Genomic DNA, 13,495 nt, shown 5'->3' with positions numbered 1-13,495 from the left:
TTAACGCTGGAGGCGGCAAAGCATACGCGTTGAGTCCCTCCCACGATATACTTAGTGCGTCCGTTGCCCATGCTAGTGGGTCTGGCACTGGCGAAACGAATGTTGTCAGTTGCTTGTTGAATCGAGTGGCGAATAGGTCTATCAGAGGAGATCCTATTTCCATGATTATTTGATTGAATATCTCTGTGTGGAGCATCCATTCTGTCGGCGACGGTTGGTGTGGCCGAGAGAGAGTGTCTGCTAATACATTCTATGCTCCTGGAATGTGGCAAGCTCTGACGTGTATGTTTAGATTGTCGATTAGATCGAACAGTCTGAAACATCGAGTCAGTAGGTTCTGTGACCTTGTTGCACCTTGTTTGTTCACATAAAACGCCACTGTTGAATTGTCTGTGTGAACCATCAACTGAGCGTTCTGTAGTAGGTTGCTCCAGTGACTTATGGCATTTATGACTGCTTGCATCTCTAGCAGATTATGTAACATTTGCTCTCTTGATTGCTCCATAGACCTGACGCTGTCCTGCCGGCAAGGTGGGCTCCCCAACCTTGTAGTGACGCGTCTACGTAGAGATGTGTTTTCGATTCCGGCTCTACTAAGGAGACGCCTGCGCAAACATTCAATCTCTTGGTCTTGATGATGAAATTCAACTGTAGTTTGAGACGCTGTGGATTTGGATCCACTTGTATCCGGTCGTCGAGGTAAATTCGCTGCGAAGTCCTTGACGATGTAGGTGCACAACCAGGGGTGACTGCCATCGTTGAACTTTATGTAAAAAAATCGCCTGACTGCCGTGCCCTCGTCCTTACTTGACAGGGGGAGGTCTCTAACCTCAAGAAGGCAGCCCAATCATGAAGGTTCAGATTAGCTGGACTGTAAGGAGGCTTGCTCGTTCACTGATATAAAGTTGTCACTTGCAACCTATGTTTTGAACTGTGAACTATGCTCGACCTCTGTGTAGGGCGTTGTCCATCGCGGTCCAATCAGAACAAGGCATTTTGATTCTGTAGAGTACCCGCGCTGTGATGTCACCGGTGTAGCAGGAAAAGGAACCTTGTATAATATAGTGCCGTCGTTGATATTAGAACAATCGTCGGTCTTCACCGTAGCTTCCCAAAGTTACCCGAGTAACCACGTGTTTCGAGGGTTAATGGTAAACGTCAGAAACCTCCGGCCCGAAATACCTCGCTCTGTAATATTAATGCTGGGTAGGTTATTTTCCTGGCTGTCGTGAAAGTAACTTCAGTCTTGAAGATAATTCCGACTTCCTTATATAAAGGTTCAATAAAACTTGCAAGTTGTCAGCTTGTAGACTGTATACATGAATGTATCGTCATAATTGTAGAATTAAAGCTGAACTTGTACATATTTCTTCTCAGGAAATCGTTGACGATATGAGTTTTATTCGCTGTAACAAGGCTGCTGTTCAATTCCGTAATTGAATTGTCTGCTGATCTGCGTTTGGGCTTTCGAAGATTTGGAGCAAGCTGTATCCAGATTAGCTGGTACCGCTGCAATCGGGTCAATAGGAGGTAAGGTGAAATAGTCTACATCATTATCCTTCATGACGTAAGTCTGAGTTGAATTCTCGTTCTTCGATGGGAAAGCAAGTTGTAACTCATTCACCATCCAGTATCTAATCTCAGCATCTGAGAAAATGATACTTTCCTCCTCTTCTGACGTAGGGTCATATGTCGGAGTCCTAGATCTATAGGAAGATCTATGAGAGGACTGTGGAGAACGGACTGACGAGTGGCTAGTGTACGGAGACCTTGGAGAAGACATCCTTCGTGAAGGCTGGGGGCTTCGCGAACGGTGAGGGCTTCGCAAACGCTGTGGGCTTCTCGAACACTGGGGGCTTCGTGAACGCTGGGGGTTTCGCGAACGCTGGGGGCTTCGCGAAGCTCTTCTAGGCGAGGTAGAAATGGAACCACTTAGCCTTCGCGTCCTTCACGAATGTCTCGAGTCAGTGTCCGAATCAACATATAAGCTCTTGCTTCGCGAACGACTTCTGTGAATTACAAGGTGCGTGCTCGGTGAAGCGCTCCTTCTCCGCGAAGCCTCTCGCAATAGGTGAGGCTCTAGCTCCTTCGCGGAGGTGGCCTGGGACTTCCTATGCAAAGAGCTCGCTCCGGGCTGGGATGCCCTTCGCGGAGGCGCGTCTGTGGGCTCTGGGGCCCTACGCGAAGCCAAGGCGGGCTCTGGGGCCCTGTATGACTTAATATGGGTTGGGCTCTGGGGCCCGTGGCTCTGGGGCCTCTGTAAACCGTAACGGTCTTCCATCAGCCTCATGATTTGGTTGACCAGGTCGTCTGAGGCGGTCTGCGCTGATGATGAGGGTTGTCTCTCTGCGAAGGTGACGGGACCCTCAATCATAATTTCTGGTGACAACGTAGGCATCTCTGGATGCGTGTTAATCTGCGATGAGGTGACAGTCGCAGAAACAGGATGTTTCTTATGACGAACATCTGGAATGATAATCGGAATGTCATCATCATACAAAGATAATTCTGTGACAGGTAAAATATCGGAGGCAAAATTATTAGATTTTGTAGATTTCCCTTTTGACGTAGTTGTAGACCTGGGTGTACGAAGCGTACGTGATGATATGGACGCTTTCCTAGTCTTAGGCTGAGAAGACGGCAGGTCTTGAGATGCAGGTCGCTTCTTGGACATAGCGGACTGCGTCCCACGCTTATCCCCCGAGGGAAACTCAGGCATGCCACCAGCCGGTGGCGGGTTGTCAGTCAATAGTTGACAGGGAATATTAGCTTCCGATCTATTAGCCATGACTGAAGATTGTTTTCGAGATTTATCTGCCTTCCGTCTCAAAACGGAACATAGATATTTATCAAAGGCAGAAATTGGTAAATTAAAACATAATTTACAACGAGAACAATAGAACATGGAGTAATGCAACTAAGGCATTTTAAATGTGGATTGGTAGCGGAATAACGTAGTTTACAACCTGTGTAGATTCTCATTAACGTAAACTGCTGAACAAACACGGCGAACCGTGAATAAAACAGCAGAAACATGACTAATAATCAATGCAAGTTAAATAAGGATACTAGTAACACCTCTATAAATGAATATAAGAGGTACTAAACTAAATATAAATAAAGGATATAGTGTGTCGGGAGACACGGGTGCTCTCACGACCAGCTCACTGGGCTAAGAAGGAGAGAGTGAGGCACATGGGTTGAGGTGGCGCCCTCGTTCCCACGCTTGGGCTAGGGAGGTAACTCGTGGTTAGTACTAATTAGTGATTTCTTTATTGAAGGGAACTTCAATTGGGAGATACACGTGTTCCACTATGTTCGCAAGAAGAAGACAAGCAATAAGCATGAGTCAGGATAAGGAAAAATTATCAATTTTATTCAGAAAATTACATATTTTTCCTTATCCTGACTCATGCTCTTTTGCTTGTAGAATCCGACGGAACTGGAGGTGGGAAAAGATACTTTGGATTTAATTAGTGACTTTACGTATAATAACCCCCTATGGGAACTTCATAATGGCACTGTAAATAAATTAATTTCTGCCGCTATCATACATAAGTTCTACCAGATGCCATAGATGGGGGTACTTATAATATTAAAATAACATAGAAATAAGGCGACTCCAAAGTGGAGAAGCGACCCAACTGTACAAGTAAAACTAGTACTGGGCTTAAGACTAAAATAGACTTAAGTTACATATGTAGACAAAGCAAAAACTCTGTAGAGTTGTAAGCTGATAATTACAGAAGTATTATAGTGAGACTATGTCTCATCGTCTACGAGGAACTGTCAACTGCTGTGCGAGGACCAAGGAACCGAAATGGTGAATGCCTGAGACGTCCTCGGTGGCGATATCTCTCAGGTAGTCGTTAGCAAACACCATGTCCGATCTCCAGAAACAGCCCTCCATGATCGTATTCAGTGAGCAATTTCCATGTAGAGCGAGTGTTGATGCCAGTGCTCTGATTTCGTGAGGATTAGATGCTCTTGGAGGTTTGAGTCCTGCAGCCTTGTAGGCTCGTAGTATGACAGTTCTGATCCATATGGATATCGTAGTGCGAGAAGGATGAATAATCGCTTGAATTTTCGTCGCCTCCTTTTGGATCATTGCAAATAGACTTTGAGAGCTCTGAGTGGGCATAATGATAAGTCCAACGTATCATGAGGTCCAAGTACGGAGGAGAGTGCAGGGACGTGGAATTGTCTGTCCGGTTGACCTGGTAGCTGATTCTTGGCGATAAAGTCCCATCGCAGTTCCATATGCACTGAGTTTTGATTGTCGTCAAATCGTGTCCTCTCGTAGTCTAGAGCGTACATTTCTGACATCCTGGCTGCCGTAGCTAGAGATAGCAGAAACAAAGTTTTCTGTGTCAGGAATTCATATGATGTTGATTCCAGTGGCTCGTAAGCCTCACTTGTGAGGTGTTGAAGCACAACATTGAGATCCCATGCTGGAGCGTGAAATCTTTGTTTCTGATCCTCCAATCGGAAAGAGCGTAGCAAGGCCAGTAACTCTGGCGTCTTGGTTAGCTTGGCACCCGTCCTCATAGTTATCACTGAACTTAGTGCTGTGAGGTACGTTGACAGTGTAGAGCCTTTTAGACGTTTGGTTTGTCGTAGGTGACAAAGATAGTCTGCCACTTGAGGATGTGTAGCATTTCGAGCTGTAAATCCCTTTTAAGCAGTGTATGTCTCCAAACTGTGCCACTTGTCATCATACAAGTTGCGTGTAGAATTGCGTAAAGCAAGCGTGACTGCTTTCGCCGCTCTGGCTGAGTAACCACTCTTGTTTAAGCACGCTTTAATACAGTCCATACGTGAAGTTGGAATGCTCCTGGGTTGACGTGTGCTTGTTTTGTGTGAGGATGTACGAGTAGATTCGAACTCCTTGGTAGTTGTAGCCTTGGTTGTCCGAATTCTTGTATTAGAATGGGAAACCATGTTCTCGCTGGCCAGTAAGGCGCGACCAAAATCACTTGGAGGTTCTGAGTTTATCTGATTTTCTGTAATACCCTTGGTATTAGCGATGGCGGGCGGAAACGCATACGCGTTGAGGCCTTCCCAGGATATGCTTAGAGCATCCGTTGCCCACGCTTGTGGGTCTGGGACTGGTGAGACGAATGTTGTTAGCTGATTGTTGAAGCGAGTGGCGAATAGGTCTATTAATGGAGTTCCTATTTCCATGATAATCTGAGCGAAGATTTCTGGGTGGAGTTTCCATTCTGTTGGTGACAGTAGATTTGGCCGAGAGAGTGTGTCTGCTAGTACATTCTTGGCTCCGGGAATGTGACATGCTCTCACATGTATGTTGAGATCGTCGATCATGTCGAACAGTTGAAAGCATAGAGTGAGTAGGTTCAATGATCTTGTTGAGCCTTGCTTGTTTATATAAAACGCCACTGTTGAGTTGTCGGTGTGGATCATGAGATGCGCATTCTGTAGAATGGTGCTCCAATGACGTAAGGCATTGATTACTGCTTTCATTTTGAGCATGTTGATGTGCAGATTGCTCTCTTCTTGGTTCCATACCCCTGCTGCCGTCCGGTTGGCGAGATGAGCTCCCCAACCTTGGAGCGACGCGTCGACATAGAGATGGGTCTTGAACTCCTGCTCTGTTAAATAGATGCCTTCGCAAACATTCGACCTCTGGATCCACCAAAGTAGATGAGGTCTGAGTTGATTCGGTAGACTGAAGGGTTGAAGGTCGTCGAGATGAGCGTTGATGAAGACCTGTAACGGACGTAACTGTAATCTGCCTCTGACTGTCATGTCTTGTGCTGACGTTAGGAGACCCAACAGACTCTGCCACTGTCGTAGTGTCAACGGAGAGAGTAAGGCTTGAGGGATCGTTTGTTGAATATTGAGCCATCGGTCCTCTGGTACAACGATCCGGTTCTGTGTCGTGAGGAATCTGATGCCTAGAAATTGCAGGTCCTGTGTAGGTTCTAGGTCCGACTTGAGTAGATTCACTAACCATCTTAGCTGAGTGAGTAGATTGATGGTGAAATTCAACTGTAGTTTGAGACGCTTTGGATCTTGATCTACTTGAATCCCGTCGTCGAGGTAGAACGCACTGCGTAGCCCTTGACGATGTAGGTAAGTGACGATGGGTTTCGTTATTCTTGTAAACAACCAGGGGGCCGATGATATTCCAAACGGTAGGACCTTCCATTGGTAGTGTAGCCCGTCTAGTGTAAACCGTAGGTACTTCCTTGAGTCAGGATGTATCAAGATATGCAGGTAGGCATCCTGTAGATCTATACTGGCCATGTAGTCCATCGGATGAAAGAGGTGCATTAGTTGAGGTGGTTGTATCATGCGAAATGTTGGCGGTTTGCGTAGATAATCCCTGTTGAACGTGCTCATGTTGTAGATGAGTCAGAACTTTTCTTTGGAATTTTTCTTGGGCACTAGGAAAACTGGGGAGTAGAAACCTGGTTCGATGTTTACTTGATCCACGAGTTCTATGGCCTGCTTGGTTAGGAGAGATGAAACAGCTTCTTGTAACTTCAGTAGTTGTTGTGCCTGGAAGTCGAACTTGTGAGGGTTGACTGTAAGCGGAGGCGTGGCCTGTAGTTGGATGCGATATCCGTGTTGTAGGATGTTGGAGACATATGGATCTTGTAGTATTCCCCAGTTCTCCCAGTGCAGTTGAAGGCGTCCACCCACTTGTGAAGGTTGTACAGGAACGGCTGGGGGTGGAAGACTCCAGTCGTTCCGAACCCGTCTTTCATCGACGATAGTTGCGGGAGCCTCTGGGTGTCCTGCCTCTTCCAGATCCTCCTCTGTAGTTGCCAGATGGACGACGAAAAGCGTCCTTTCCACCTCTGATGCTGACCATCTTCCTGTCCCGTGCTCTCTGTAGACCAGGAAATTTGGATCTTCTGGAATATCTCTGTGATGTCTGTCTGATGACGCTGGCCAGAGTGTCAATAGATTTTATCATGAGGACTTCTCTAGAATCCTTGGTGACTTCCTTAGAGACTTTATCAATTCCTCCAGCGAAGATGGATGGTGTTGACCATGGGGCTGAGCAGAGCGGTGTAATGAACTGTTCACCCCAACTGCAGTTGGCGAGGAAACCTTGACGACGAGCCAGAGTAATAGCTGCGGAGATGGATGAAAGGTGATCCGTCATGAACTGTTGGTCCTTCTTTTGCATAAGGAGGGCCGAGTATACCATTCTGTCGTCATCTGATGTGGAATCTCGAAATCTAGTGGTGAGAGTTTCGTTAACAGTCCTGGATCTGTTGAGGCCGAAAAACATCCTTCTGGTCATAGTCTCGACTTGAGCCAGCTTGCGGTCCTCTATTCTGTACACCTTGGTCTTGGCATCGTTGATGACTTTAAAGTTATAGTCGATTTCTTGTGCTTTATGGAAGGGTCCCATATCATGCATAGAGAACTTCTTGGCGTTGAACTGGGCAAGTGCGGCGCCTGAGCTTTAGTGGCTGTCTGGAATGCTGTATCCAGGTTCTGCCGAACCGATGCTATATGATCAATTTGCGGTAGGGTGATTGTGTCTACGTCGTCCTCCTTCATAATATAGGTGTTGGCTGAATTATCATCCTTAGAGGGCGAAGCAAAGTCCAGGTTGTTGACCATCCAGTACCGTATTTCCGCGTCGGAGAATATGATGCCTCCATCATCTTCAGTAACAGGATCGCTGATTAGAGGCCGATGATACTCTTCAGATGGTGACTGACGTGGAGTCCTGTCCAGAGACCTTTGTGGCGACCTGCATGGAGACTTCGAGCGTCGTGGTGATCTGTGTGGTGTCCTACGTGGTGATCTGTGTGGAGACCTACGAGGAGATCGACGCGACGAGAACGGCGAAGAGATCGATGAGGAGAATGGCGAGGAGATCGACGTGGAGAACGGCGTGGAGATCGACGTGGAGACCGGCCCGACGAGTAACGCGCCTATGAGGTGACCTTCGCGAAGGTGAGCGACGATAGCTTCGCGAAGCTCCTGGGGAATCCCTTGATGACCTCCAGGACGAAGATGACTTGGAAACTGTAACTGGTGTCCTTCCCTAAGGCCTCCGCGGAGCTTCATCCGAGTCCGCATCTGGGGAGTGATGTCTTGTCCTTCACGAAGCTTCATCTGAGTCCAGGGTGATAGGATCCTCCTTCGCGAACGCCTTTGCGAACGTTGGTCATCGGAGTCCGAGGTATGTGACGATCTAGAGGTCCTTCGCGAACGTTGATCGTCTGGGTCCTTCGCAGAGGTGGGCTGTGACGTCCTTCGCGAAGGCTGGTCCTTCAGTGGTGACTTGGTAGCAGCCGCTACGTTGATAGGAGGTCCCTCAGAGCTGACGTCTAAAGGCTCAGGTCCCGGGCTGGTTGTCTCTTCTCCAGGCCGTAGCGGTCTTCCATTAACTTCATAAGTTGTTGCACCAGGTCGTCCGGGACGGTCTGCGAAGCTGTAGGTGCTGCCCTATCTGCGGTGGTAGCGATGGGGCCCATGGGAAGATCGTCAGTCATCAGCGTTGATACATCGGGCTGATTGCGGATCTGCGCAGACTTCACTGTAGCTGAAACCGGTCGTTTCTTGTGATGCACATCATGTATGATGATCGGCTGCTCTTCATACAGGCCCAGTTCTGTAGTGGGAACAAACTCGGCCGAGAAAGTTCTTGCAGTCTGCGTTGGTTTCTTAGTAGACGCTGCCCTGGGGGTGCGGAGTCTGCGCTGAGAAGTAGATGCCCTCTTAGTATTAGGCTGCGACGACGGGATGTCTGGTGATGCAGGACGCTTCTTGGAGACAACGGACTGCGTCCCACGCCTCTCTTCTGAAGGAAACTCTAGCGGAACACCAGACGGAAGGGGTCGTCCGACAGCAGTTGACTTGAGAGGGACTCAGTAGCATTATCCATGCCTGGATCTAGTTTGCGTGACCTATCTGCTGCGCGTCTCAAGACGCAAAGTAAATATTTGTTAAAAGCAGAATTAGATAAATTATTACAATAACTGCAACGTGAACTGAAGGAACACGGTACAGTACAGCTAGGGCATATTAAATGCAGATCAGCAGCAGAAAAACGTAACTTGCAAACAGTACAGATTTTCATGAACGGAACCTACTGAACAATCACTGCATACACTGCGAATAAACAGCAGTAAATACAAATAAATATCCAACCATATTGTTGAAGGATACTAGCTAAACCTCTATAAGGGACTTGTAGAGGTAACTAAGTAAGAAATATCAAAGGATATAGTGCCGTAGGGAGACACAGGCACTCTCACATCCTGCTCACTGGGCGAAGAAGGAGAGAGTGAAGCATGTGGGATACGGTGGCGCCGTCTTTCCCGCCAGGGGAACAAAGAGGGGCAATTCTTGGTGAGTAGTCATTAGTGATTTTACACATGTTTCAATTGAAGGGAGCTTCAATAGGGAGATACAAGTGTTCCAGTATGTTCGCAAAAAGAAGAAGACAAGCAAAAGAGCATGAGTCAGGATAAGGAAAAATTAAAGAAGTTGTTATCCATAAAGACATGTTCCATATTGTACGTCTCAACTTCTAAAAATGCCACTCAAACAAGTTACCCATCTAGCAACTATCAACACTACCATACAACCCCATCTAGGAACTATCAACACAACCATACAACCCCATCTAGCAAATATCAACACAAGCATACAACCCCATCTAGCAACTATCAACACAACCATACAACCCCATCTAGCAAATATCAACACAACCATACAACCCCATATAGCAACTATCAACACAACCATACAACCCCATCTAGCAAATATCAACACAACCATACAACCCAATCTAGCAACTATCAACACAACCACACAACCCAATCTAGCAACTATCAACACAACCATACCACCCCATCTAGCAAGTATCAACACAGGAACAGCCTACATAATCATGCAACTTACACAATGGTCAAACATGGGAGCCTTGTAGGCTTTGCTCCAGTACTTCTTGGTGAGCTCATCTTGATGATTGTCAAGTAGTTCTCCGACAGATATCATTTCCCTGGACCCAGCAACATCACAGTGTGGCGTGGTTTGTCCCTCACCGGTAACTTCCTTCAGAGTGCAGGTACTTAGTTCCATATCCTAGCAAAAAAATCTATCGCTTAGTTTGGGCTAACACGAAACACAGTCGAAGTTTTACAATCACCTAGTCAGGCCATTATTATATAAGTCATCACTATTCATGTCATCATTTTGTCATGCCAGCAAAAAATCATGTCATTTTGTCATGCCAGCAACAAGTAATGTCATCATCTTGTCATGTGATTTAGTCATGACAGCTACAAGTCATGTCATCATCTGGTCATGTGATTTAGTCATGTCAGCAACACGTCATGTCATCATCTGGTCATGTCATTTAGTAATGTCATCATCTGTTCATCTGATTTAGTCATGCCAGCTACAAGTTATGTCATCATCTGCTCATGTCATTTTGTCATGCCAGCAACAAGTCATGTCATCATCTGATCATGTCATTTAGGCATGCCAGCAACACATCATGTCATAATCAGATCATGTCATTTAGTCATGCCAGCAACAAGTCATGTCATCATCTGGCCATGTCATTTAGTCATGACAGCAAAAAGTCATATCATCATCTGGTCATTGCATTTAGTAATGCCAGCAACAAGTCATGTCATCATCTGGTCATCTGATTTAGTCATGTCAGCAACAAGTCATGTCATCATCTGGTCATGCCATTTAGTCATGTAAGCAGCAAGTCATGTCATCATCTGGTCATGTCATTTAGTCATGTCATCATCTGGTCATCTGATTTAGTCATGTCAGCAAATTGTCATGTCATCATTCAATCATGTCATTTAGTCATTCCAGCAACAAGTCATGTCATCATCTGATCATGTGATTTAGTCATGCCAGCAACAAGCCATGTCACCATCGGGTCATGTCATTTAGCCTTGTCATCAATAAGTCATGTTACCTTCTAGTCATGTAATCATCTAGCCAGTCAGACAGCTGGACATACAAAGGTAAGTATTGCAACAGTTGCTCTTCTAGTCATGTAATCATCTAGCCAGTCAGACAGCTGCACATACAGAGGTAAGTATTGCAACAGTTGCTCTTCTAGCCATGTAATCATCTAGCCAGTCAGACAGCTGGACATACAGAGGTAAGTATTGCAACAGTTGCTCTTCTAGTCATGTAATCATCTAGCCAGTCAGACAGCTGCACATACAGAGGTAAGTATTGCAACAGTTGCTCTTCTAGCCATGTAATCATCTAGCCAGTCAGACAGCGACAGCTGCACATACAGAGGTAAGTATTGCAACAGTTGCTCTTCTAGTCATGTAATCATCTAGCCAGTCAGACAACTGGACATACAGAGGTAAGTATTGCAATAGTTGCTCATCCACTTACAAACTTGAAGTCCTTACAGCTGTACTTGTAGCCGTGCCACGGGATGCCCATGATGATGCGGTCCTCATTGATACCGACTGATGCATATTCATCCACACCTGGTAAAGTACAGAAACTCAATGACACTTTTGATGACAGGCAAGGCACACCAGCTATCAAGCACCTGCACACACCTAGACTGATTCGCATCATAACACTGCACAACCTGCACTCACCTAGACTGATCATGGTGAAGGGCACAGTGACACTTAACATAGACCTCCCTCCACAACAAGCACCTGCACTCACCTAGACTGATCATGGTGAAGGGCACAGTGACACTTAACATAGACCTCCCTCCACAACAAGCACCTACACTCACCTGGACTGATCATGGTGAAGGGCACAGTGACACTTAACACAGACCTCCCTCCACAACAAGCACCTACACTCACCTAGACTGATCATGGTGAAGAGCACAGTGACACTTAACATAGACCTCCCTCCACAACAAGCACCTGCACTCACCTAGACTGATCATGGTGAAGGGCACAGTGACACTCAACACAGACCTCCCTCCACAACAAGCACCTGCACTCACCGAGACTGATCATGGTGAAGGGCACAGTGACACTTAACATAGACCTCCCTCCACAACAAGCACCTGCACTCACCTAGACTGATCATGGTGAAGGGCACAGTGACACTCAACACAGACCTCCCTCCACAACAAGCACCTGCACTCACCTAGACTTATCATGGTGAAGAGCACAGTGACACTTAACATAGACCTCCCTCCACAACAAGCACCTGCACTCACCTAGACTGATCATGGTGAAGGGCACAGTGACACTTAACATAGACCTCCCTCCACAACAAGCACCTGCACTCACCTAGACTGATCATGGTGAAGAGCACAGTGACACTTAACATAGACCTCCCTCCACAACAAGCACCTGCACTCACCTAGACTGATCATGGTGAAGGGCACAGTGACACTCAACACAGACCTCCCTCCACAACAAGCACCTGCACTCACCTAGACTGATCATGGTGAAGGGCACAGTGACACTCAACACAGACCTCCCTCCACAACAAGCACCTGCACTCACCTGGAATGATCATGGTGAAGGGCACAGTGACACTTAACACAGACCTCCCTCCACAACAAGCACCTGCACTCACCTAGACTGATCATGGTGAAGAGCACAGTGACACTCAACACAGACCTCCCTCCACAACAAGCACCTGCACTCACCTGGACTGATCATGGTGAAGGGCACAGTGACACTGAACACAGACCTCCCTCCACAACAAGCACCTACACTCACCTAGACTGACCATGGTGAAGGGCACAGTGACACTTAACAGAGACCTCCCTCCACAACAAGCACCTACACTCACCTAGACTGACCATGGTGAAGGGCACAGTGACACTTAACATAGACCTCCCTCCACAACAAGCACCTGCACTCACCTAGACTGACCATGGTGAAGGGCACAGTGACACTCAACACAGACCTCCCTCCACAACAAGCACCTGCACTCACCTGGACTGATCATGGTGAAGGGCACAGTGACACTGAACACAGACCTCCCTCCACAACAAGCACCTACACTCACCTAGACTGACCATGGTGAAGGGCACAGTGACACTTAACATAGACCTCCCTCCACAACAAGCACCTACACTCACCTAGACTGACCATGGTGAAGGGCACAGTGACACTTAACATAGACCTCCCTCCACAACAAGCACCTGCACTCACCTAGACTGACCATGGTGAAGGGCACAGTGACACTTAACACACCTCTCCCTCCACAACAAGCACCTGCACTCACCTAGACTGATCATGGTGAAGGGCACAGTGACACTTAACATAGACCTCCCTCCACAACAAGCACCTACACTCACCTAGACTGATCATGGTGAAGGGCACAGTGACACTTAACATAGACCTCCCTCCACAACAAGCACCTGCACTCACCTAGACTGATCATGGTGAAGGGCACAGTGACACTTAACATAGACCTCCCTCCACAACAAGCACCTGCACTCACCTAGACTGATCATGGTGAAGGGCACAGTGACACTCAACACAGACCTCCCTCCACAACAAGCACCTGCACTCACCTAGAC

General features: G+C 47.1%; 1 protein-coding gene across 1 annotated transcript in view; it reads right to left on the bottom strand.

Annotated features, from left to right (window-relative positions):
• Positions 1-13,495, bottom strand: part of LOC124288165 (di-N-acetylchitobiase-like) — a 119,868-nt gene that overhangs the window by 92,430 nt on the left and 13,943 nt on the right. The window contains exons 5-6 of the mRNA XM_046724744.1: positions 11,377-11,474; positions 9,901-10,083 (exon numbers count right to left, since the gene is read on the bottom strand). Coding sequence (XP_046580700.1) covers positions 9,901-10,083; positions 11,377-11,474 — 281 coding nt within the window. The remainder of the gene's footprint in view (positions 1-9,900; positions 10,084-11,376; positions 11,475-13,495) is intronic.

This window comes from Haliotis rubra, unplaced genomic scaffold (genome assembly GCF_003918875.1).
Source record: "Haliotis rubra isolate DU_JTF1 unplaced genomic scaffold, ASM391887v1 Scf413, whole genome shotgun sequence".
Taxonomy (NCBI): Eukaryota; Metazoa; Mollusca; class Gastropoda; order Lepetellida; family Haliotidae; genus Haliotis; species Haliotis rubra.
Note: the sequence above shows the minus strand (reverse complement) of the source record. Positions and strands in the feature narration are given on the sequence as shown.